Source organism: Phyllosticta capitalensis (assembly GCF_038381095.1).
Source record: "Phyllosticta capitalensis strain CBS 128856 chromosome Unknown BKA78scaffold_6, whole genome shotgun sequence".
Lineage (NCBI taxonomy): Eukaryota > Fungi > Ascomycota > Dothideomycetes > Botryosphaeriales > Phyllostictaceae > Phyllosticta > Phyllosticta capitalensis.
In genome coordinates, this window is record NW_027117444.1 from 361,560 (window position 1) to 384,107 (window position 22,548).

Genomic DNA, 22,548 nt, shown 5'->3' on the forward strand with positions numbered 1-22,548 from the left:
AGGCATGGCGGTGGCAGCAACTCAACTAACCGTGAGCGAGGCGAAGCGTGGGCGCGACAAAACAAGGACAGCAAGCAACCGAGCCGGGAACAAAAGAGATCATTTGAGGATGCACATGGCGACGCAGAAGCCGCTAAATGCTGAGGTAGGTCGTGGTGGTCCAGAACAAGGCGAAGAAGTCCATGGTGCGGGTGGTGATGTTGGTGTTGGAAGTGAGAGCAAGGCAGCCCAAAAAAAATACTGCCGGGAGCAGTCGGCCGGCTCGGCGCAGACAGTTTTTCCGACCGTCCGACCGACTGCGCAGGTGGCCCGAGTCGGGAACCTCTCCCGCGTCTTCGACACGAACCGGCACCACCCAAACCGACGCACCCCGAGTCAGTGACTTCATTCCTCGCCTCGCGCTTCCTGCAGAGATTCAGAGTCCTGCGACCCGAAGGATTGGTTCCCGATGTCGATTAAGTTGTAGATTGACGGGGCGGAGGGAGACTTGTTCTCTTTGCTACCTGGCTTTTTTTTCGCACTCGTCTTCGGGGCTCGGTTTGAGCTACTACCCATGGCTATATGTGCCTATAACGCTGCTGCCTGTGCCGAGACTGATGGTCACAGGTCCGTGGTGTTTTCTAGATGCGGGAATGGAAGAGAGTGGTGACGAGTAGGGAAATAATTGATTGGCCTAGGGAGAAATTCAAACTCTATGTTTCTGAAGGAAGCATCTATAGGTGTTTGGGAACAATAGTTGGTTACATATATTGACCAAGATAGATTGACGATCCCTAATACTGCCCCGTCTCCCTGCCTCGAGTGTACCGCCTCCTAATGGCACCTTGGTGAGCTTCCGCATTCCCAGGCTGTTGCTCTACACCACCAGCCTGGACTACCGAGGTCCAGTGTTTTCAATGTCTGCTGTCTGGAACTTGTCTGTTCTTTTCTTTCTGCTTTTACTTTCATGGTGCTTGTCCTTCATACTCGAACATCTGTACAAGCATCCCACCTGACTGGTTCAGCGTGGGATGTCCAGCCCTAGGACGTACGTCATCCATTCCTGCTCTGGTGATTGTCACAGCCTTTGCCCGGATCGGGACCGCTGCCACATGGCCGCCGGTGCCATCATGGCGAAGATCGTCGAAGAGAAGTGCGCGAGCCCCGGGTTCGGGTGCGCACCTTGATTCCAGGACGCGTGGCTTTGGGGTTTCGAAAATCAATTGGCTGCTGAGACGGAGCTTCTCCAGTCTGCTTTCGCCTGGCTGGAATGATGAGTGTCTGACTTCGTGAACAACGTCGGCGCAAAGCTCACCATGACTTCATTTTGAAATGGCAAAGGATTGTTTCGCCTTTTGCCAGTCCGACTCTCCGATTGAGATGTTGACGAAGCAGCTGCCGGACTTGTTTGCTTGGACCCAGAATTTGTCAGAGATGCAATCCACTTGGTCGTCGTCAAAGTCCAAGGTGACTAGCAGCACGCCTTCCGCCTCCCAGCTTTTGTCGACGGCGACAATGAAGAGCGTGGGGTCGAATTGCTTGGCTTCGGCGAGCTGCAGGTGGTACTCCATGATGGACTTCAGATCAGGGAAGCTGAACTTGGGCGGTGGCTTGACGCAATCACCGCGGCGGTGGATCTCGCATTCCATCTCGCAGGCTTCCTGCAGACGGATGAAGTCGTCATTGGAGATGTCGAATAGGGTGTACAGCGCCGCGGGGAGCAGGTTCGGCTCGTCGCGCCATTTTTCCACTTCTGGCACTTTGTGGGGTAAGGCGAGAATGTCGTTGGACATGGTGGAGATGCAGATGATGAGCAAAGATGGAAAAGTGCAAGTTGATATATGTACTAGCAAAGGAAGAGGACGCGACGACTGTTTAAGATGACGAGGATGGCAGGCTTCTAGAAGCTTTGGTGAACAAGGCGAAACTGGGACAACGGGCGGCCTTGGGACAGCCTTATGAAGCTCTCCTGCGGCCACCATCGGCGGCAACTGAAATGGGAGGAGGACATTGCTGCTGGCCAAAGCTGGGGCGTGTACGAGGAAGCATTGAGAGGCGTTGCGCTTGATGAAACAAGCGACCAAGACCGAGATAGATGCGACGAAAGACACGAAGGTGATCCAGATGGTGGTGATGGGGGAAGTCGGGCCGGTGGAAGGCGTGGCGACGGTTTTGCGGAGTGAGTTGCCGCCAAAGAGGAAACCGTTTCAGCGTGTCCATCGTCAGGGAAGTCCACCTGACGTCCAACTCGGTAAAGTTGCTGTGACGTCTCGCATCACTTGCCAGCTACCCCGCCACGACCTTGACCTCTACAGCAACTGCGCCAGAGGTTTCCTGTTGTGGCCCGTCTGTAAGAGAGTACTTGAAGAATAAATCCACCATCAACTCCCTCTCCCCGCCATTTCTTCCCTCTCCAACCCCCACCTTCAATCGACCTCCAATATGCCCCCCAACGGCACTGACCGCGATGCTCTGGTTAATCGGCAGCTGCCGGAGATGGAGCTGTCAGACGGCACGGCAGCTTCCCTGACCGGTCCTCCGCCCCCAATTCCTCATTATCTCAACCCTGAGGGTCGTGCTCGGTACCGATTCGGCGTCGAGGGCAATGCCATTGGTACGGCGCGTCCCCCCAATTGATGTCGCCTGTGCTCACAATCCCAACTTAAGTCACTGGCGGAGCTGGAACCCTGGCATTGGAGGGAGCGCGCGCTTTGCTCGAGCACGGTGTCAGTGGCCTGGCGCTTTTCGACATCAATCCTGCCCACGCCGAGGCGGCAATTGCGGCGCTTCGACACGACTTCCCCGAAGCCAACATTATTGCCAAGAAGGTCAATGTGACAGATGCCGACAATGTCAATGCCGCCGTCGGGGAGACGGCCCAGGAGTTGGGAAGCGTCGACGTCCTGTGCTGCTTTGCGGGCGTTGTGGGTTGTACGCATGCGATCGACATGTCCCCAGAGGAATGGCGTAGGGTCCTGGAGATCAACACCACGGGCTCGTTTCTGTGTGCACAGGCAGCGGCCAGGTACGAATCCGGCAACTCGAAGCGTCTGGAGTGCTAACGTGATGTGCTAGGCAAATGAGGGAGCAAAAGTCCAAGGGCTCCATCGTCTTCATTGCGTCCATCTCGGGCCACCGGGTTAACTACCCGCAGCCACAGGTGGCGTACAATGTCTCTAAGTCGTCGTTGCTGCATCTCAAGAACTGCTTGGCTGCAGAGTGGGCGCGGTATGGAATTCGAGTCAACACAATCAGCCCAGGCTACATGGACACGATCCTGAACGAAGGCGCTGGCCTGGAGAGGGCACGCAACAGTTGGGCGTCGCGCAACCCAATGGGCAGGATGGGTCTGCCCGAGGAGCTTACTGGGCCTCTGATTCTGCTTACCTCGCATGCTGGAAGCTACATCAACGGTGCAGACATTTTGGTAGATGGTAAGTGGTCTGCAGTGCATATGACGAGCTTAGCTGACTCGAGGACCAGGCGGCGCCGTGGTGTTTTAGAGGGGACGGTAGATAGACGCGTTGTTTACACAGACAACAGAGGCGTGGTGTTGTTATTTCCATGGCAAAAGCAATCTGGGAGCTGGTTGCACAAAAGTCTCGGCGGAACCGCAACAGCGGTAGTTGGAGCAGTCGTCGATGTTTGGTTTCGATTATTATTGTGGAGCTTGTTTTGATGTTTGTTTATGGGGTGTTTGGGCCGTAGAGCGCCGTAGAGAAGCCGTTGGAAGACAACAAGGATAGTAGTCGTTCGCGTAGTCGTGCACATAGGCAATTGTTGAATCATTACACAAGCCGGCCAGTTGTCCAGTTGGCTGCCATCTGGGTGCAGCTTCGGCAGGTTGTTGCTACGGGGCCGTGGTTAGCGGCTGTCACCCATTCGTCGCTTACATCTGCGGACGGGAACGCCTAGCGCGACTGCTGCCGGTCGAGCTCACACTCACAACAACACCACCCACCACCATCCTCGTCAAACACGCCCAACTGCCTCTCCCAAGGGCATCCCCGACCCTCACATCCCTCGCTCCCCAACTCAACATTCAGGCACCGTTTTCTGTTTCCGACATCATGGCCTCTGCCGCGAGATAGACGCCTGCCATCGAGACGTGTGGCATCACGCGCTTCCCTACCTTCCCCTCTGGCCCTGCCTCGCCGCTCCTCTTCTCTGGCCTCACGCTTCCTCTGCTATCCTTACATATGGCAGCAGTCTCGATCCCGCCCTCTCCGCAGGCTCTGTCCACCATGTCATCTCGTCGCATGCCTCTCGCCAACGTCCCCAATGGCACCAACTCGCCTTACCGCACTCCAGCCGCAACTGCCACCAAACGCAGCCGCTCCTACGCGAGCGAGCAGCGAGATGCTGCGTACATGCAGCCGCCTCCGACGAAAAAGGTCATTGTCGAGGACAGGGACGCAGAAAACCGCCGCCATGTCGTGCTGCAAAAGGCACGCCAGAGTCAAAATTCTACCTCCCACAAAAAGACGGACGTCTCGCGCGACTCGAGGCCATCGTCGAGGGCTGTGGACAAATCTCAAAAAGCCCAACCCGACAGCTTAGATACAGTTCGCCAGTGGCAGAGACACTATAGAAAAGCGTTTCCCACGTTCGTCTTCTTCTTTGAGAGCATACCCGAGGATGCACGGGCCAGAGCCGTCAAGCAGCTGTTGACTCTGGGAGCGGTATGACGTCTTGACATGCCTGGTTGAACCAAACTAATTGTTTTCCAGCGCGAAGAGAAATTCTTCTCGAAATCAATAACGCACATCGTGACGAACCGCGCTATCCCGCCTGAAAACATTCATCAAGATGGAGGCCTCCGCACCATCAACCCAACCCTCCTCGACCGCTCGGCAGACTCGCGCGGCAAACTCGATAGAAAGTATGGGGATATTCTTCTCAAGGCCAGGGAAATGGGTATGAAAATATGGGCCATGGAAAAGCTGGAGCGAGTGCTCCACACCATGTTCAATGCAGAGACTGGAGAGCAGCACCAAAGCCATACCGCTCGCGGCTCTACATCCACCATTGCTGCCAAAAGTCGGCCTGCCGATCTGTCGCAAATGCTGCGAAACGAAAAGCTCAATGGCCCAGCCGACAGGGATCTGGCCGTCTCTACACAGGACAGGAGCCACTTCCGGGGCTACTACGTCTATGTCCATTGTATGAATGAAAAGTATCGCCCGGCCATCATGCGAGACTACAACAAGCCGCATACCAAGGAGGAGGGCAAATGGCCGCAGTTTCGTGTGACTGGGCCAGGCAGGTGTCCCTTTGTGGAGGACCCAAGTCAGGTTAAAAAGGAAAAGGCACATCGCGAGTCCAAGAACCCGCCCAAGGCGTCTGAGAAAACCCGTGCCGAGGCTACCATTCGCGAAATGGCTGAGAGAGGAACGGCCACTATCCCAAGGCGAGAGGAAAGAATGCCCCTGACGGAGAATGGTAACGCGACGCGGCGCCCCTCAATCTCTAAAAACGACGATTCTCGTTCCAAGCCCCTGGACCCCCCGAAGATTATTCCATCCAAAGCCAAAACCAAGGACGCAGATTCTGTTCCCCTGTTTGGAAGTGCACAGGCGAGTCTGCGCGCCAAGCCACAATTCTACGGCGGAGTACCCGTTGCCTCTGGTGTCCAACCCTCCAACATCACTTCTGCGATTCAATCACAGCAGGTTACTTCTTCAACGGCTGCGGGTCCCGCTGGTGGGCATGCTGGACAGAGCAAGGCGATCCATCAGCTGAGTCGCAAGGTGCTTGAAAAGAACAGCGCCCCCACCAACGCGAATTCATGGACCGATCTTCGTGCCACGATCAACGATCACCATGCGCCACCGCCCAGGGCACCTAAGCGCAAAGCCCATGAGCAACTTGGAGGCATCCACGAGGAAGACGAAGAAGAAGACACCAAACCTCGGAAAAACGTGTATTCGCGCAAAAAGAAGCCCGTCGAAAGAGAACCCAAGGCTGGCTACTGCGAAAATTGTCGTGACAAGTTTGACGACTTTGATGCGGTACGTCCCCTGTTCCGAATGAGAAAAGCAATACTGACCCAAACTAGCACGTAGTCAGCCGCAAGCATCGCAAGTTTGCGCTCAATCAAGACAATTGGAGCGAACTCGACGACCTGCTGAGCCAGCTCGAGCGTCCCGCTCTGAGATGACACTCGACTCAATGCCTCACTACCGATAGGATTGATGATTCTTGTCAACCGAATTTCCCCGTCTTCTTTCCCGGCCATGAGACCGGCTAGCGAGCATCGTTTGGAGGCTTCTGTTCGGCGTGTTCGCCCTGCTGCCCGGCGTATCCTTTCTGCCCTTTTCTTGTCTGTATGCGTACGTACAATACCCATCATGACTGCTTTCGCATCCGGCATCGGAGGCTACTCTGCATTTCCAAGGCGCATTCACCCGCATCCCATCGATCCATCCACCCATCCACCTGTTCTAACCCCCTCCGCATCATCCCGACTTGAGTTGGCATTTGGCGAGCAAACAAAAAAGTCTGAACAAGCCTTTCTACCTACCCACCTTACTTACCTCGCTCGCTTCGACGCGACCCTGCATCACATGTTGTTCTCCTTTGTACATGTATACCACATCAATATGGCTCCTCTCGCTCGCTCCTCTCCCTTGGTTGTCCTTACTTGCCTAATCACAAGGCGGAGCGGGTGACGGGGCAACGCTGTCGTTGTTGGAGGCTAGTACTCGTCTTGGTGGGTCGGTCGAAAACAAGAGCTTTCTCCTTCATTCCTTCTCGTTTTCCCTACCTAACATACGACATGGGTGTGGAGGCGGGCACGGCGGCCTTCGTCTTCCTCCCCATGTTCCTTCTCTTTTCGGTTTGTTCAGTTAGGAGTATTCTCTGGTGTTGGTGGAGGCAAGGAGTGGGGGATAATGGTTGGGATGGCGGTGGCGGTGGCGGCGGCGGCGGCGGCGTGCATTCGGAGGCACAGGAACTCGAGTAGGTAGGTGGGTAGATGGGTACATAGGTAGAGAGGAGGAGCTGGGTAGGGATAGGTAGGTAGGTAGAGAGGTGGTGGGCTATAGGGGCCAGTGATTAAGCCAGTACTTCGAGCGCACCCGTTTGAATTGAACATAAGTAGTCTACTCATCCAAGTGCCTGATGTGCATAGTCGATTTATGTGCTGTGACACCAAGGGTGATGCCCCAACAATTGTCCACCTACAACACATCCACATACTTGATCGTCCAATCCCTCCTTTTTACTCCCTCCTTCTACCATCGTCTTCCACATGCACTGGACGAGCTAGAATCTAGATAGACCCGTGTCGAGCGACATCCTGCATGTTCCAACCAACCAAGCAAGCACTTCAGGATTCCTTTGATTTAAATCCTCTGGTACGCAGCTTTCTGCTTTCGCCGCCGTTTGTTCATTGTTGCGCCCGCCTCTCCTCTCCACAATCTCGAAACGAAAAAAAAAAAAAAAAAACAAAAAATTTGAAGCTGCGTCGTCGTCGTCGCCCGCCATTCAATGGTGTCTTTTTTTGCCTCTCTCTCTCTCTCTCTCTCTCTTTCTCTCTCCGCTTCCGTCATTCTCATCCCATCTCATCCCATCCATCTCATTGGCAGGAAACAGGCAGAGCAGGCAGGCAGGCAGGCAGCAGGCAGCAGACAGAGCAGGCAAAGTATGTAGCCAGCCTCTGCCCCTCCGCGGCTGCTCGATCGAGACAGGCTGGCTGATTGCTCCATTCACATCGGTACCGTACAATACTCAAGTGGGCACGGGCCGTGGTTCGTACATCTAAGTGGCTACCTAGGTACATAGGCAGATGGGCAGATGGGACGGGGCGGTCGATGGCAGCAGAGATCTGATCTCGGATGGGTGGGGCAGCGGCAGGGCTATATGTATGTAGCTGGGGATAGGTAGGCAGGTAGGGGTTGAGAGAGGAAAGGGGAGGAGGGGGTGGGTGGTGGTGGTGGTGGTGTTGTGGTGTTTGCTGAATTAACCGGTATATTGCAGAGGAAGATCAAGAGAGAGAGAGAGAGAGACAGAGAGAGAGAGTGGGCATTTTGCAAAAATTGTTCATCCATTGAGTAGTAGTAGTAGTTAAGTAATCGTCCCCCCTCGTGTGCATCTCCGGCACCGACCACCTCTTTGTCCAATCCGTCGCGGCAATGCGTCTCTTTGAGCCACTTTCTCTTTCCCGTCTTTTTTGCTTCCTCTCGGCTTCCCATCTCTGCCTCCGGTCCAGCTAAGGAGGAGCAACGTAGTAAGAAGCCAGCCAGGCCGGAAAGCAAAGCGGTTCGAACGCTCAATCCTTTTGTTGATCGCTTTCTGCGCATAGGCGGTGAAGCAGTGCTGGTGACTGTCGAGGCCGCCCCGCCCCCCAGGCTTGTCTATTTTCCTCCTCCACCATTCGGCTTCTTTCCTACTAATTCATGCCCCTCACTCACTCACATCAGTTGCGTCCGGTTTGGTCTGCCTTCAAGGCACAGACCAGGTGGCTCACACCCCACACACTCCGCCAACCAACCTCCATCTTTTTCTAGCCGCATCAACAACCGCCGCAACGCTCTTCCTCCTGCCGCTGCCGCTGCCGCTCAAGTGCTTGCTGACATTGCATCGCGTGCTTGCTCGCTCACCCCTGCTTTGCTCCCATGCGCCACAAACCAATCAAGCAACGAAAACCCCCAGACGGAAAGATATGACGGAAACAAAAGAGGACAAGCATATAGACTGATTGAGACACTGGTCTTTTTACTCCTTCCCGCTTGCTGACTGACTCGCTCGCTTGATCGATAGATATTCGCTTCTTTGGTTCAGTGAAAGGGGTGGTTGTAGGTAGGGCGGAGACGACGACAAAAAAGCAATTCGAGACGGAACTGTGTGGGCATCAAGAAAGAAAAGTAAAGAGATGGACAGGAAAGACAAAAAGAAGTTGAACAAGAAGGGAATATTTCAAGTAAACAAGAGGGAAAATTCGACACGTCCTTTCGTCGTGGCCTAGCCGAGCGCGGCTGGCCGTATTTCGTTCAAAAGGGCGTGCCCGAGCCGTGCCGTACGCCCTTTACTTCCCCTCCCCCACAGTAGGTAGCTACAAATGCGCGCCGGGGGGCGCAAAAAACCACTGTACGCATGTCGCCCGCGCATTCTCATCCCTGACTGATGATGACTCTGGCGCCCTCCTTGCCAAGAACGCCCCTCTCCTTTGCCTTGGGACTCCGGTCTCTGCCCTTTTTGCGGCTCAAAAAGCCCAGCATGCCCGACGGTCTTTGCTGCTGCTGTTGACCTGCCTCTGCCGGCTCCGTTGCTCCCGCAATGTTGCTCGTCGGCGACGTGTTGTTCATCGACTTTGGCGACAGTGCGTTCGCCATGTCGGCCCACGATCCCGTCTCGTTGAGCACGACTTGGACGCCGCCGCCCATACTTGTGCTGCGTGTGCTACCGCGCTGCTTGGACGGGTTGGCCGGGAGAACGTGGCGGGCAAAGGAGGGCGGGGTCTTCGGAGGTGGTTTGTCAAAGTAGTCTTCGTGTTGATGCGGAGGGTGTTGATGACCATGTTCCAGTGGCGCACTCGTAGCCGGCAGGTGCGAGGTGGGTAGTGGCGGCGATCCGTTTGGAGATTGCGTCGTTGATCGTGACGAGGGCTGGAGTGGCGAGCGATTGTTGCTGTGGTGGCCTGGGTTTGTGAGTGTGGGCACCAGCTTGTGTCCTCCGGTCTCTTCGCCACAAGCCCGCGACGACGCTGGCCGCGGCAGCTCAGTCGACCTAGGGGTGTCTGACGTTGACGTGGGCGTTCCCGCGTCCTTGTTCAGCGGCGCCCGCTCAGCCGACACAGTTGTGTAGTTGAAGGGCTCAAACAATGTCTCAATCATCTTGTGTAGCTCCTCCGCCCGAATCTCCTGTTCCGTCGCGTCTTCCTTGAGAGCTTCGCGGGGCTTTTGCCTTCTTGCACGAGCCTCAAGCGGTGCCTCTTCCAGCAACAGCTCTTCCAGGTCGTATGTGGCGTCAAAGTTGGTCTTGTCGCTCGACGGGGTAAAGACGGGCTCCACCTCTTTGCGTTCTAATGCAACAAAGTCGATTGTCCGGAAAAACGGATTGTCTGTGAATGACTCGAAACTGCTCGCTCCGATTCGCTTTCTTCGGTCTCGCTCCAGGAGCGAGCTGATGGCGTGTAAACATGGCATGGATACAGGGGGGTTCGTTACGGGATATGGCACGTCTGCCTTTTGGATCTTGTTTGACAGTTCATCGTGAGACCGCGCCTCGAATGGCCTCTGCAGCACGTCAGCCCTGCACCTCGATATGAATTATCACCCGTACCTTGTTGTATATGCACTCGTAAAAGACCACACCGAGCGACCACCAGTCGACTTCACACGAGTAGCCCTTGCCTTCGTAGACTTCAGGAGCCAGATATGCGAGCGTTCCCGATTTGCTAGTCAGCGGTTTCGAGGGGGTAAAGTCAGAGGCGACATTCTGGAAGTCAAAGTCAGCTCGCGTTCGTATCAGGAGGCGAGAGAGGCCAGCCTTACAAAGTCGGCAAGATGGACGTGGCCTTCAGAATCCAACAAGACATTGTCCGGCTTGACGTCCCTGTGCACAACTCCTTGCCTGTGTATGTAGCGCAGCGCGCAGCCCAGCTCGGCAACCCAGAAACGGACGGCTTCTTCGGTAAAGGTCTTGCGGGAAATGTGGAAGCGGAGGTCACCGCCGTTCATCAAGTCTACTACTATGTACCTGCGGGGTGCGGGTTAGCGAGGCGGGCGGACCACGGGCGAGGACGAGACGACGCACAGGTATTCAATGTCCTGGAAGCTGTATCGCAAGTTGCAAAGGAAGGGGTGGTTGAGATGCTCGAGCATCCGTCGCTCCCGTATAATGTTGCGCACGCTTTCTGAGCGCACCACTGTTGTTACACTGCATCAGCATTTGGCCAGGGGTGCGGGCACGAATGCAGGCCGACATACCCTCATCCTTCCGAATATACTTGAGGGCAAACGTCAGGCCCGTGTCTTTGCGCTCGACTATGCGGACTTTGCCGAAGGCGCCTTTGCCGACGACGCGAAGGAGTCGGAAGTGGTTCAGGTTGACTGGACGGCGTCAGGGTCAGCGGCGGTCGATGGACACGACGGTGGAGGAGAGACGAACCCTCGTCTGTGAAGACTACCGGCTTCCCGCTGGAATTGCCCATTGAGACGGCGTCACAGTCGGGGCAGGAATCATGAGCGGGGGGCGGACGGGCGATGCATTCGAAGATAGGCGGAAGGGCCCTGGGCGGAAGCTGTTTGGGCGCTGGAAAAGAGGAGATGTGATGTCGAATTCGGCGAGGACTATGGAGGCGAGGGAGGAATGTGTCGAGCGATGGTGTTTTGGGATTGGAGACGGGAGCGGGTAGGGATAGTTGGTTTGGTTATAGGCGCATTGGCTCGTGGGCGTACGGTACCGGCACTGGGTACGTGTGTAGAGGGCTGCAGGGGGGCTCGGACGAGGGTGCAGAAGCAAACGTGAATGGGTGTCAACGAAGAGGACGGCGATGATGGGACGGGAGAGGATTGATTGTTGTCGATGACAACTGAAGCTCTACCTCTCACTGCCGTAGATGCATGTCGTACTCCATGTTGCTGCTGCCGTCTCTCACCTGCCCGCGTAGTACGGTACTCCTGGTACGAGTCGCCGGGTGGCCCACGTGCGGAGACCGAGAGGGTTGACCCGAGTCAGCCGCCTCTTGCGACAAACACCAAGACAACCCCCTCCACCAATGCCTTTGATCTCTCCGCCATCAAGCTTTCGTTAGCAAGAGAGTCTTGTCCGCCGCCGGCCGGGAAAAGCTTCTAATCTCCATCTCCATCCCTTCGTCAGTCCATCATTCGGCCCTACCGCGAGACCCAAAATCATGACGCCGGCCGATCGTCCTCCATCGTCACCACCACCACTGACTTGGAAATTACAAACGACATGGCCGCCATCGTCTTCGCACCACCAGTCCACCCGTCGACGTGCAGCAATACGAAGAGATGCTGCATGCGCCAGCCCCCTGCCGCACTATTGCACATGGCAAAAAGCAACGAGCCCCGGGAACCAATGCACGTCGTCTCTGCCCGTCATCCCTAGTCGCCCTTCTAGAAACTCGCCAGAATTGTTCGTCCCGTCAGCCCTGCTCGCCCCCACCAACATCATCAAGGGCTGACACTGGTCTACTCAGATTCTACAAGTCGTGGTACACCGCGGCTCCCGCAACCCCTCCCGATCTACTCCGGGCCGTGCTGAGCCAGGGCCGCGCAACACGGTTTGCTCAAAGATGTGATCCTCCTCCCCACGACAAGTCTCCTTTCTCGTTGCACGCCCTTAATTTGTAGCCAGAACAGAGACGGGTTGACGTTGTGTCACATTCCCGCGCCACGCTCCACGACCATTTGGGAAACAGTTCCACCCGCCGCACGCGAGCATGACGCCAGGGCTAATCTATCATTCACATCCAAAAAGCAACCAACACCACACACTCCTCTCGAGCCCCCGGCCATGCCCGAGACCCTCACCATTAACCCTGTCCGACAACACCAGGCACCTGTTGGCCCCCCTGGAACATCCACCAATCGGGACAAACCCCCTTCGCAAAGCCATAAGCGGCATCACGTCCATCTCTCTTCACTCCAATCGGAGAGCAGACAGCTACCCCGTCAGCCTGCAAGAGCCACGCGCTCGAGTCTCACAGTAATCTGCTCGACGCCGCAGCTGGAGCCTCGAGAGTGCCTGCTGCGTGTTGAGCAACGTAGCGTATCATGGCAACCAGCAGTAGTCACACGTGCCTCCCGTCGTTCCCCGTTTCCCCTTGTACGCCAGTGAAGGCGCAAGCCCCAGCGCGCCCGGCCACGTGTGAGATCATGGCGGGAAGGCCAGGCCTGCACCAAAAAAAGAAAGATGACCATGATGGTGGAGCCCCTCCTCTCCCGCCGGCAGCGGACGATCAGAAGCGCCAGAGACGTACAGAAAGGGCGGCTTGCGCTTCATTTGCTTTTGTGGCATGTCAGACTGTTGTCCCAAGGCCACCTTTGACGAACCCACGCAAGTCAGAATGTCTGACACCTGTCGAACAAAGAGGCAGAGTGTCGTCGATCAACCTACTTATCGTCTCAGCATTCTCGTCTCAGTAAAGCTGAGAATCGAGAATTTTCCCGCAATCCAGGTAAGTTGTCTGACACCAGGGTCGATGTCTCATCCAAATGCCATTCCAATCAACAACACATGGGAGCTTGGGGCAAACGCGCTTTATTATCCGGGAGCTCGCGTGCTCGCATCACCTACTGCTCCCTGCCTCCTCCTTACTCCATACATGCTTGTCGTACGGGATACCGGCATGCATCCACTTTCTCGGGTAACCTTCCATGGATCAGGGTCTCCGTACCTCCTGCCTACAATACTTGACCGCTATTGTTGTTCGATCACTCCTGTCTGTCTGTTTATTTTGCACTTCGCGCTGGTCTGCAATTGAAGAATCCGTTGGGGCCTCCTCTGACTGCCAAGGAATGTTTACTGTTGATAGAACGCGCCATGCAAGGTAGGTCTTTGATCTTTCTCTGGCCAATTGCTCTTAGCGGGAAGGTCAAACCCGAGATAGGATACACTACAGCCAGCCAGATATTTTGCGAATGAAGGTACTGCATGGGGTACTGCAGTCTAGGTAGGTCCTTGAAACATTTCCTTCCACCTTTCCGTTCTGGCGTCCTTCAACCTCACCATCCATCCGTCATGAAGATTTAGCGATCGGATTGCTTTGGTACATAAGAATTCACTATCAGCCGATATGCCTTCTCAGTCTCACTAGGGCTCTTTTCCTTCACATTCGACCAATCGGCCGAACCTGTTCAGAGGTCGAGTCCCACTCAAAAGCTCGACAACGATGAACTTCGACTTGGGAAGAAACCAAACTCTCTGCAGTGCGCAAATCATGCGAACCGCAGTTAGATATCAGAATCACTTGTCAACCACGATTTGCGATCGATGATTCCAAATCGCTTGCTGCCATCTAGATTCAAGCTAAGCTTGTAGCATACGGCATCCTTGGGTAGATCCCCACGGTCACGAAGCAGGAGAAAGCACTACGTCTGCCGAAGCCGATGTGGAGACCAACAGTTTGATCGGGGACACCACAGCTCCCTTGGCGAACAAAGAAAGGTTGACGCTCTGGTTGTCAAGTCCTCCCCCTTCCCATTGACACCCCAACGCGCACGTGTACAAAGGATTGCCCGACGCGCAACAAAGCTATTGGTGAGATGCTCAGACCTCACCTACTCTGTGGAGTCTTGCCTCCTACCCAGACTAGATCGCCCAGTGTTGAACGGAGAGGCTTGGGGGACTGCTGATAAGCAAGATGCTCTTTATCCAAGCAGGCCAAACCACACATCTGAAGTAAGACAACGAAGAGACCCATCTCTTCTCTTTGGCCTCTCCGGAGTTTCCTTTCGTCTGACCTGTCACCTCTCCCTACATCCATCTCGCACCATCTTACATCAACATCACCATTTCTCTCCCAAGCCAAGCAGACCAACAAAGTCAAATCGACACCATGTTCCCCCACCAACAGCGCTACGCCAACAAACGCCCCAGCATCGGCACCAGCGCCACCGTCGGCGGCAGCAACAGCAGCAGGCGCAAGAGCTCATCCTCGCTCCCTCCATCGCCCTGGTCGCCGGGCACGCGGTACGAGCCGTTCTTCGGCGAAACCGCCCTCGTCTCCGAACGCACTCATGGTGGTAGTAACTCTGAGACCACACCGCCGCTTGGTGGTGGTGGCGAAGGACGTGAGCAAGAGAAGCTCGACGAAGAAGAGGAGCAGGATTTGGGAATGGTGAATCCGTTCAAAGGCTTCGTCCGCCGCGTCAGCCGCATCGGCATGCCGGGCTGGAAGACGGGGTATAGCCGGGTTGGGGGCAGAGAGCAAGACGAGGAGGAAGGACGGTTTGACCAAAGTGCTGGTGTTGGTGGAGGCAGCGGTGGCAACACGATGACGCCGATGGAGATGGGAGAACGCAGCAGGCCGTGGTGGCGCAGCGCGGCGGCGGCGGTGACGGCGGTTAATGTGGTCTTGTTTTGCGTCACGCTGTTTGTCTGCTTGAGGCATGGGACGGGTGGGAAGAAAGGTAGGTGACTCCTTGTTGCTTTGAGTTCTCTTTGCCTTCCCCCTGATGGCTCCCTGGCTGTCTGTGTGCATGCTAATATTGGTCCCCCAGCAGCGTTGCCTTCGATACACTATTGACGTTCGCACCCGAACGAGCTCTCAGGTAGGTAGTCTCGCTCATGGCAGAAAGCATCGACCGCCGCGGCTCTGGCTCGGTAGCTAGGAAAGAAAGAACAAGGAGGGAGGAATGTACTCCTTTGCATTTGTCCTTAGATAGGCAGCATCCGTTTGGCTGCTAATGGATCATTATTGTGGATACGGTCGTGAGCTGGCAATGCAGCAAGTTGAACGATGTGCATCAGTCTTCAGTGGGGGGCAGGGACTGCAGAGTCCTGGATTTGGTAGTGACCTTGAAGTCGCTTGGTTGGGGGGCAGACTGTAGGCTGGTGTACCTCCTGTAGAATCACAACGTTCAACTTTTGTCTCCAAGTGCATTCATTGAGCCTATGCTGTCAGCAGCAGACACTATGATTGCTCCCCCTTGGTTTCCTGCTTCTTCTTGTCGTCCGTCGACAAGCCCTCCAGCTGCGCCCTCAGCCCTTCCTTGCCAACCTTCATGGCTCTATTCAGCTCCTCCTCCTCTTCTCTGAGCCTGCCTTTCCCGTACGCCAAGTCTCTCTGCTGCCGCCGCTTCTCCTCCTGCACTCTCCTTTCTCTCTCGGCCAGTGCCTTCTCCCGCCGCTCCCTTTCAACCCGCTTACGCTCCGCCTCTTCCAGCTCTTCAGCCGACTGACCAGTCGGTTCCGGCGCCGGCGGCAGGGTCGAGATGTACGCCTCAATGAGCGGATCGCGGACAGACGACGGCAGCGAGATAAAGCGCAGATCCCTGAGCAGGCTGGACGGCAGCGCGGCGAGCGAGGTGGATCGGTTGAGCTGCGTCACGGGAACCGACTTGAGAAGGCTCGACAGATCCGACTTGCGCGTGCTTTCAGGCAGCTTGAGCCGGTTGATGTGCTCACGGTACCACTTTTCGCGGTCCTTGTCCAGCAGCTTGGGGTCCTTCATCTCGGGCTCCTTTTTGTATTTTCTCCTGAACTCGGGCCAGTAGAGCTTTGGCGTTGCATGCTTTTGCAGGAATACGAGGTAGGGGATTGCGGGGTCCTTTTTGGCGGCTTTTTCGCGTTGTTCTTTGAGTGATTGGACCTTTTCGCGCGACCATTCGTCCCACGTTTCTTTGCGAGATTTCATGTTTGGGAGCGCCGTGTAGCGGTCGTCGTCGATGATGCGGCCGTCCTCTATGATTTTCTCCCATATCCAGAAGGGGTTGCAGTGTTGGTCTTCGAGCATGTCGCGGAAAAGCGCTTTGGAGTCCCCCTCGGATAACGGTAGGTCGCCTTCGTCCTCGCCCATGTCTTGATCCTCGTCGGCTCCGGCGTCTCCTTCATCGCCGTACTGACCCATGGCCTCGAGCTGCCACGCGATATCATCCTCATTGAATTCGACAGCCTCCTCTTCGTCGTCCGCATCTGTCCTCTGCCGTTTTGAAGGAACGTCCTCCTCTTCGATATCCTCCTCGTCGGTGACCTCGACCTCTTCGTACTCGTCACTGTCGTAGCCTTTGTATTCTTTCGCAGCCACGGGAACGACCTTGCCCGGCTCCCCTTGACCATCGGCTGCAGCCAATTCTCTTGCCGCCTCCCTCTCTTCTTCAGCATCGCTTGGCTCGCCCCGCTCTCTTCTTTCCTTTTTCTCGCGCTCGATTCGGTCGAACTCAATCACCCCTTTCATGACATTTGCCGGGAACTTCCAAAAGCTCTCGTTTGTCTCCGGGTTGTGGACGAATCGTCTGCCCAGCTTCGTCTTCACGAGCACCCATGGTGAACAACCAGGTACGTTGTATTTATGCTTCGGCCGATCCTGGGGCTCATGCCGCCGGCGGTCGTGATGGTGGTGGCCTCCTCGAAAGTTTCCGCGTCCTCCACGAGCGCTTGGGAACTGGTGCTGAGCGAATTGCGGATTGAAGCCCGGCTGTTGGTGCGGTGGTGCGCCGGGAAATGGATTTTGGGGGTATGCTGGCGCGACGGGAGGTTGAGGGGGAGCTACTGGAGGCGCCGCTACCGGGCGCTGGTATGTAGACTTTTTGGTCTCATGATTGTAGTAATATGTGTGGCCTGAAAGATTAGAATGCCGTCTTGAGGTTTTTCATTGCGGTTGCTTACCTGACGGTGCCTTGTGCTCCGTCCAGCCTGGAGGAAGCGGAGCTTGGGCGGGTGGAGCCGGTGGCTTAGGTGCCGGCTTGTACGTCGATTGGAGCATCTTCCCCAAGGTTTGAGAGAGAAGCAGGGAAGAGCAGAGATTCCAGTCGGACGGAGGTCAGTAGCAGTGACGCTGCTATGGTCTTGGCGCGGCCGGGGTTGATGGGGTGCAAGGGTTGCCGCCGACAGCCACGATTTTGCAGAGCAGCCATCTTAATCAGCGGCCACGAGTTAGTGCGGCGCGTCGTCGTCAGGTAGCTTGCCTGGAGCTTGTCGCCTTCGACATCAACCATCAACGGCAGACTCCAACCACACCTCCCATCAAACCTCCCCTCCCCCTCCTCTCTTCATTACCTCGTGTCCGCCTTGCACAGACCCTTTGCAAAATGTCTCGGAGGTACGATTCAAGAGTGAGTCTTTCCAACTTTGCCTGGCCAACCTCTCCGCCGAACCGTAGCTTACACGCGGCACGCAGACCACCATCTTCTCGCCCGAGGGCCGCCTCTACCAGGTCGAATACGCGCTCGAAGCCATCTCGCACGCCGGCACAGCTCTCGGTATCTTGGCCAAGGATGGCATTGTTCTGGCGGCGGAGCGCAAGGTCACAAGCAAGCTGTTGGAGCAGGATACATCGGCGGAGAAGCTCTACATCCTCAATGAGTGCGTTGGATCGCGGTTCGGGCAGTTCATCAGATTGCGTGCTTACAATACCGTTCCAGCAACATGATCTGCGCAGTAGCCGGCATGACGGCAGACGCAAACATCCTCATCAACTACGCCCGACAGGCCGCCCAGCGCTACCTTCTGACCTACAACGAGGACATTCCGTGCGAGCAGCTCGTGCGCCGGCTATGCGACCTGAAGCAAGGATACACGCAGCACGGCGGTCTGCGTCCGTTTGGCGTGTCCTTCATCTACGCCGGCTACGACCCCCAGCGCCAGTTCCAGCTGTACCAGAGCAATCCCTCGGGCAACTACGGAGGATGGAAGGCCACCAGCGTCGGCGCCAACAACGCCAGCGCGCAGAGCTTGCTGAAGCAGGACTACAAGGAGGACTGTGACCTGAAGGAGGCGTGCGGTCTGGCGGTCAAGGTGCTGAGCAAGACGATGGACTCGACGAAGCTCAGCAGCGAGAAGAGTAGGTCGAAACGGCGTCCCACGTGCAAAGACGAAGCTAACAGCAACAGTCGAGTTTGCCACCGTCGGAAGGACGAAGAGCGGAAAGGTGTACCACCACTTGTGGAGCGCCGAGGAAATCGATGCTCTTCTCAAGGAGCACGGATTGGCCAAGGTTGCCGACGCGGAATTCGAGGAGTGAGATGGCACTGCCGCAGGACTAGACCGCAGACAGAGCAGCAGCATAAATGGCAGGGTCAAGAGGCTTCCTACTTGAAATGAATGACGACGCACTAAGACGTATTAACTTGGGATACGCTTGGCAGTTCATGCAGTCGCGCTTCGCCTCCAATATGACGGCGGCGATTTCAAAACAAGTGTCTGGGCATGCAAACGGAGCAGCGGACTTCCATCAAGGATAGAACTCGTCAAGGTATTTTGTGCTCTCCAATAAACCAATAATCGTCCTACATACATGTCCAACCGTCAATCGCTTAAAAGCCACTCTGGTTCTGCGTCCTCATCTTCGGGATCATGCGAAGGCAGCGAGTCCCTCTCGCTTTCTGAATCTGCAGCCGCAGTCTCGACAGATTCCCCCTTCGCCGCGGCGGGAGGTTCTTGCAAATCTTCCAGTCCAGTGATGCCCCCCTTCTCCGCATTCTCCGCGTGAGATTGGCCGTTCAGCTCCATAGGCAAGTCGGCCACCTCGCCGGCCTGGGGGAAGGCTTCAGCTAGACCCATATCCTCCTGCTCCGGACCTGCAGTATTGTCCTCGTTTTGCCTCGATCCTGATTGTGACTCTGCTGGTATGATGTCTTCCGCGGGGGGTACAGAGGACGGCTTTTCCAGATGCCCATCGTGTGCCTCAATGGCTTTGCCTTTGCCTTTGAGAACAGATGATTCTGTTGGCGGCCGCGGGTCTTCCGTTTCCCTGACGAAGCCTCCAGCTTCGTCATCTGGAATAAACCCACCGCCGTCCCCGAAAAGAGAGGCGTCTTCGCGTTCAGCGGTGGCTTCCCGGTTGCTGTCGAAAGCGGCCGGTTCTGGTACAAAGCCTCCCGCTTCGTCATCGGGCATGAAGCCACCTCCTTCTGGAACGAATCCGCCTCCGTGCATGATTCCGCCGTCGTGCGTGCCGTCTACCCCCAATGAAGCGCGAGGGCGGAGAGGTGCGTGGTCCATGATGCGGCTGTCGAACAGTGATCCAGGTGGCTCTTCAGTCTCTGGCAAGAAGCCACCCCCCTCACCGACAGCGTCAGGTTCTTGCTCGAAGAAACGACCGGCCGTCGGCTCAGCGACGGGCTCATCAGCGCTCATGGCCGGCAAGAAGCCACCAGCCGCCGGCGCCTCTCGCTCCTCTTCCCTCTCCACCTCCTCCATCTCCTTCCTCCACGCCTCCTTCTCCTCCGCCGTCCCGTACTCCTCCTGCACACGCCGTACAATCGCCAACCCGCGGTAAAACTTCCTCCACAGCCGTAGCGCCGCTTTGCTCCTCTTGCTCCGCTCCTGCTGCGCCTCCATCTCCGCCAACCCCTGGACCACCGCCTCGACCCCCTCACGGTTCTCTGCTGCCACGACCACACCTTCGATGACTGCGGTGCCATGTCGTCCTTTGAACTTGAACCCTGTCACCGCGTCCGCGTAGTCGATGCCGAGCAGTTTGGCCGCCTGCCGCGCCCGCGGATGCCGCACGTGCGCGCCCCCTGGCGGCACCATGGACGGGACATAGACGTCCAGGTTACCAAAGGCGTTGCGCGGCACGCGGCCCGAAGGCGAGACGGGCGGCGCAACGTAGGGTTCAGTCTGGAAGCCGGCGTACAAGCCGACGCCAGCAGCTTCATCGTCCTCGCCATCCGCCTCGGCGGCCGTGCCTCGCCGCGGTTTGCCGTGCTTCAGCGGCTGTTCGCCCGGCTTGATGATTCGTCCTAGGCGGAACCATTTATCCGCGCTCTTGAGCGCGTGGACGTCGCGGCGGCGGTAGATGGGTGCAAGGTTCGTGCGGGCAGCAGTTCCCAAGTTGACCTGACCAACCTCGCGTTTCGGGTGGATGACCTCGTTGTGGCGCAGGTGCCGCTCAAGGACGAAGTGCGGGTGATTCTTGAAGTCTTGGATGCTCTTTGGCAATTCCTCTGCAGCCTCACGCTTGGCGAGCTCGGCGTCCTCGATTTGGTCGCGGTCAAGAACATCGCCACGTTTGAACAATTTGAGCGCCCGTCGGTACCAGCGGATGCCCTCGGGCGTGCTTTCGATGCGCGTCTTAAGCGTCTTGGCGTTGTACGCTTTGGCGTAGCGCCGCGTCACGTCTTTGGCGACGCCGCTGTCTTCGAATGCAAGCACGTAGCTCATGCCTACTTGGGAGTCGCTAAGAGGTGGCTCTAACCGTGACGGTTTACCCACCGTGCCTGTGGCTATGGCGTCCACCGGAATCCATTTCTGCTGAGCGGCGTTGAAGGCTTCGACCCAATAGACTGGGTACGATGGCTTTGACATGGCCGTCTGCTTTTTCGAGGAGATAAGAGGGGTGCTCTGTCGGGAAGGTAGTTGACCACCAAATCGTCGTCGACCAAAGACGCGCTTTGGGGGCGTTGGTTTGGGGCTCGCGGGTTCGACAATCTCCTCCGCATACACTTTGTTTTTCTGATCATCAGAGGTAGGGGGTGGAGGTTGTCCAGCAGCTGAGAACGGAAGCGTCTGAAGGGAGCATACCAGCCTAGTCTCGACGCCTGCGGCGCGGAGAAAGGCGCAAAGTAGCATTGCTCCAGTATCAGCGGAGCCTTCAAAGGCAACAGCAGCCTTACGCAAGTCGGAAACATCCGCCAGCGAGTCAAGGTTCTCAAAAATCTTGTTGAACTCGAGGTCCTTGGAGTCGCGTGCCCACTTTGCTCTTCTCATGCCTACAGATGTCAATTTGAACTTTTTCCATGTCTCGACTGCTAGACCAAGACCATTCGTAAAGGCGGTGGCTGCTGTGAATTGCGATTGATTGGGGTCGGGCGAGAAGAAGGATTTGAGTTTTGCATTCAGAAATCTTTTTAGAGAAGCCTATAACACCTATCAGAGAGAAGCAGGCCAGAAAATTGAGGTGTAGTACCTGTACTTTTTCATCATTACACCACGCGTTCCTGATATGTGAGTTGAACAGTAAACATAAGAAATGCATTTTGTGAAGCTGGACCCTCGAACGTTTTTCAGCGGCAGTCAGTGCTTTCCTACGCGCTCTGGCAAGGGTTGGCTGCGCAGAGCTACTATCGCCAACGTTGATCTCTAGCGTCTCGGTCTGCTCTTGCTGGTCAGGAGCCTTGAGCAAGTAGTCCGCATTGTCTCCAATGTCGACATCTTCCCAGTCCATGCCATCACTGTCCGATTCAGAATCATCGATGACGGTTTGGAGCTGGGGTTGAGGTTCACTTTCGGGGCCGGCAACATCCTCATCCGTCTGCGAGACTGGCGCGGCCTCTTCATTCTTAGATTCGGCAATTTTGCGCTTCTTGAGTGGCCTCGTGCCTTCGTCGTCGTGAGACGATCCCTCTCCCGAAAGCATGTCCATGTATACGCTTGGAATCTCGTCCTTTTTCGCTGCCTTCTGGCGGGTCGCGCGCGTGCTCACACGGCCTCGCCCTCGTGCCGCGCCCGCCGCCTTCCTGGCAGCGGTCGCCCTCGCTTTCGCCATGATCGCAACGTCGAGTCTGGCCGAAGCGTCGTCATTGGTGTGTGCCGGAGCCAAGGGATGTGGTCATTCTTCACATGTCCAACCTCCAAGAAGCAAGGCCAATTCGTTTGGTGAGCGCGACGGCAAGCTCGGCGAGGGGAAATTGGACGGGGAGGCTTGCGGTGAGAGGGTCGATGGTGAGATGCTGAGCGTACAAGCGCAACCGGTGAAGCAGGTAGCGAGGTGAAGGTTGTGGAAGAGGGAAAGTAGAGGAGGCTTGTCGGTTCGGCTTGGTCATATGCGCCGAGGCCGATGACGTCGGGCAGCCGAGACGACGCTCGAGCCGCCGCGCCTTTTGGTTGACGCGAAGTCATCCTTCTCGTCGCCGTGACATCTCACCGTCCCCGTCGCTCGCCTGTCACTCTGCAACTACGCTGCAAGGGCCGAGACTCAGCCATCATGACCTACCT

General features: G+C 56.4%; 11 protein-coding genes across 11 annotated transcripts; 7 read left to right on the plus strand and 4 right to left on the minus strand.

Annotated features, from left to right (window-relative positions):
* Positions 1-4: 4 nt before the first annotated feature.
* On the plus strand, positions 5-833 carry BKA78DRAFT_371041 (uncharacterized protein). Its single transcript, XM_066892698.1, has one exon. It carries the CDS (start codon positions 183-185, stop codon positions 654-656), a length of 474 nt encoding a protein of 157 aa, XP_066743113.1. The 5' UTR covers positions 5-182; the 3' UTR covers positions 657-833.
* Positions 834-1,046: 213 nt separating this feature from the next.
* BKA78DRAFT_145058 (uncharacterized protein) lies at positions 1,047-2,191 on the minus strand. Its single transcript, XM_066882855.1, has 2 exons — positions 1,295-2,191; positions 1,047-1,244 (listed from the first exon to the last, which is right to left on the minus strand). Exon 1 carries the CDS (start codon positions 1,959-1,961, stop codon positions 1,302-1,304), a length of 660 nt encoding a protein of 219 aa, XP_066743114.1. The 5' UTR covers positions 1,962-2,191; the 3' UTR covers positions 1,047-1,244; positions 1,295-1,301.
* Positions 2,192-2,421: 230 nt separating this feature from the next.
* BKA78DRAFT_296173 (uncharacterized protein) lies at positions 2,422-3,482 on the plus strand (the record flags this gene model as incomplete). The annotated part of the gene is made up of 4 exons (XM_066886584.1): positions 2,422-2,593; positions 2,647-3,004; positions 3,055-3,413; positions 3,463-3,482. 4 exons carry the CDS (start codon positions 2,422-2,424, stop codon positions 3,480-3,482), a joined length of 909 nt encoding a protein of 302 aa, XP_066743115.1.
* A 438-nt stretch (positions 3,483-3,920) lies between these two features.
* Positions 3,921-6,101, plus strand: BKA78DRAFT_145088 (Dfp1/Him1, central region-domain-containing protein). Its single transcript, XM_066882856.1, has 2 exons — positions 3,921-4,661; positions 4,710-6,101. Exons 1-2 carry the CDS (start codon positions 4,179-4,181, stop codon positions 6,042-6,044), a joined length of 1,818 nt encoding a protein of 605 aa, XP_066743116.1. The 5' UTR covers positions 3,921-4,178; the 3' UTR covers positions 6,045-6,101.
* Positions 6,102-8,687: 2,586 nt separating this feature from the next.
* On the minus strand, positions 8,688-11,567 carry BKA78DRAFT_371051 (protein kinase). Its single transcript, XM_066892699.1, has 6 exons — positions 11,092-11,567; positions 10,911-11,033; positions 10,738-10,849; positions 10,476-10,680; positions 10,264-10,419; positions 8,688-10,217 (listed from the first exon to the last, which is right to left on the minus strand). Exons 1-6 carry the CDS (start codon positions 11,132-11,134, stop codon positions 9,093-9,095), a joined length of 1,764 nt encoding a protein of 587 aa, XP_066743117.1. The 5' UTR covers positions 11,135-11,567; the 3' UTR covers positions 8,688-9,092.
* Positions 11,568-11,934: 367 nt separating this feature from the next.
* On the plus strand, positions 11,935-12,349 carry BKA78DRAFT_315931 (uncharacterized protein). Its single transcript, XM_066888586.1, has one exon. The coding sequence runs from the start codon at positions 11,958-11,960 to the stop codon at positions 12,297-12,299; it is 342 nt and encodes a 113-aa protein (XP_066743118.1). The 5' UTR covers positions 11,935-11,957; the 3' UTR covers positions 12,300-12,349.
* A 526-nt stretch (positions 12,350-12,875) lies between these two features.
* On the plus strand, positions 12,876-13,597 carry BKA78DRAFT_145122 (uncharacterized protein). Its single transcript, XM_066882858.1, has one exon. It carries the CDS (start codon positions 12,965-12,967, stop codon positions 13,430-13,432), a length of 468 nt encoding a protein of 155 aa, XP_066743119.1. The 5' UTR covers positions 12,876-12,964; the 3' UTR covers positions 13,433-13,597.
* A 909-nt stretch (positions 13,598-14,506) lies between these two features.
* Positions 14,507-15,196, plus strand: BKA78DRAFT_353392 (uncharacterized protein; the record flags this gene model as incomplete). The annotated part of the gene is made up of 2 exons (XM_066891550.1): positions 14,507-15,080; positions 15,171-15,196. The coding sequence occupies 2 exons, from the start codon at positions 14,507-14,509 to the stop codon at positions 15,194-15,196; spliced, it is 600 nt and encodes a 199-aa protein (XP_066743120.1).
* A 139-nt stretch (positions 15,197-15,335) lies between these two features.
* On the minus strand, positions 15,336-17,472 carry BKA78DRAFT_145128 (uncharacterized protein). Its single transcript, XM_066882859.1, has 2 exons — positions 17,278-17,472; positions 15,336-17,229 (listed from the first exon to the last, which is right to left on the minus strand). The coding sequence occupies exons 1-2, from the start codon at positions 17,372-17,374 to the stop codon at positions 15,584-15,586; spliced, it is 1,743 nt and encodes a 580-aa protein (XP_066743121.1). The 5' UTR covers positions 17,375-17,472; the 3' UTR covers positions 15,336-15,583.
* A 118-nt stretch (positions 17,473-17,590) lies between these two features.
* Positions 17,591-18,891, plus strand: BKA78DRAFT_315937 (nucleophile aminohydrolase). The gene is made up of 4 exons (XM_066888587.1): positions 17,591-17,723; positions 17,789-17,973; positions 18,033-18,451; positions 18,501-18,891. The coding sequence occupies exons 1-4, from the start codon at positions 17,700-17,702 to the stop codon at positions 18,629-18,631; spliced, it is 759 nt and encodes a 252-aa protein (XP_066743122.1). The 5' UTR covers positions 17,591-17,699; the 3' UTR covers positions 18,632-18,891.
* On the minus strand, positions 18,892-22,322 carry BKA78DRAFT_315939 (uncharacterized protein). The gene is made up of 2 exons (XM_066888588.1): positions 21,521-22,322; positions 18,892-21,471 (listed from the first exon to the last, which is right to left on the minus strand). The coding sequence occupies exons 1-2, from the start codon at positions 22,097-22,099 to the stop codon at positions 18,916-18,918; spliced, it is 3,135 nt and encodes a 1,044-aa protein (XP_066743123.1). The 5' UTR covers positions 22,100-22,322; the 3' UTR covers positions 18,892-18,915.
* Positions 22,323-22,548: the final 226 nt, after the last annotated feature.

Excerpts from the sequence above, each read along its gene's own strand:
- BKA78DRAFT_315931 (XM_066888586.1), top strand. The coding sequence starts at position 11,958 with ATGCTGCATGCGCCAGCCCCCTGCCGCACTATTGCACATGGCAAAAAG.
- BKA78DRAFT_145128 (XM_066882859.1), bottom strand. The coding sequence starts at position 17,374 with ATGCTCCAATCGACGTACAAGCCGGCACCTAAGCCACCGGCTCCACCC. Across the intron at positions 17,230-17,277 it reads GGAGCACAAGGCACCGTCAG|GCCACACATATTACTACAAT; the intron begins GTAAGCAACCGC and ends CTAATCTTTCAG.
- BKA78DRAFT_371051 (XM_066892699.1), bottom strand. The coding sequence starts at position 11,134 with ATGGGCAATTCCAGCGGGAAGCCGGTAGTCTTCACAGACGAGG. Across the intron at positions 11,034-11,091 it reads GGTAGTCTTCACAGACGAGG|TCAACCTGAACCACTTCCGA; the intron begins GTTCGTCTCTCC and ends GACGCCGTCCAG. Across the intron at positions 10,681-10,737 it reads TTCCAGGACATTGAATACCT|GTACATAGTAGTAGACTTGA; the intron begins GTGCGTCGTCTC and ends CGCACCCCGCAG.
- BKA78DRAFT_371041 (XM_066892698.1), top strand. The coding sequence starts at position 183 with ATGGTGCGGGTGGTGATGTTGGTGTTGGAAGTGAGAGCAAGGCAGCCC.
- BKA78DRAFT_145088 (XM_066882856.1), top strand. The coding sequence starts at position 4,179 with ATGGCAGCAGTCTCGATCCCGCCCTCTCCGCAGGCTCTGTCCACCATG. Across the intron at positions 4,662-4,709 it reads AGCTGTTGACTCTGGGAGCG|CGCGAAGAGAAATTCTTCTC; the intron begins GTATGACGTCTT and ends ATTGTTTTCCAG.
- BKA78DRAFT_145058 (XM_066882855.1), bottom strand. The coding sequence starts at position 1,961 with ATGGTGGCCGCAGGAGAGCTTCATAAGGCTGTCCCAAGGCCGCCCGTT.
- BKA78DRAFT_315937 (XM_066888587.1), top strand. The coding sequence starts at position 17,700 with ATGTCTCGGAGGTACGATTCAAGA. Across the intron at positions 17,724-17,788 it reads CTCGGAGGTACGATTCAAGA|ACCACCATCTTCTCGCCCGA; the intron begins GTGAGTCTTTCC and ends CGCGGCACGCAG. Across the intron at positions 17,974-18,032 it reads AAGCTCTACATCCTCAATGA|CAACATGATCTGCGCAGTAG; the intron begins GTGCGTTGGATC and ends ATACCGTTCCAG.
- BKA78DRAFT_145122 (XM_066882858.1), top strand. The coding sequence starts at position 12,965 with ATGTCAGACTGTTGTCCCAAGGCCACCTTTGACGAACCCACGCAAGTC.
- BKA78DRAFT_315939 (XM_066888588.1), bottom strand. The coding sequence starts at position 22,099 with ATGGCGAAAGCGAGGGCGACCGCTGCCAGGAAGGCGGCGGGCGCGGCA. Across the intron at positions 21,472-21,520 it reads GTAATGATGAAAAAGTACAG|GCTTCTCTAAAAAGATTTCT; the intron begins GTACTACACCTC and ends TAGGTGTTATAG.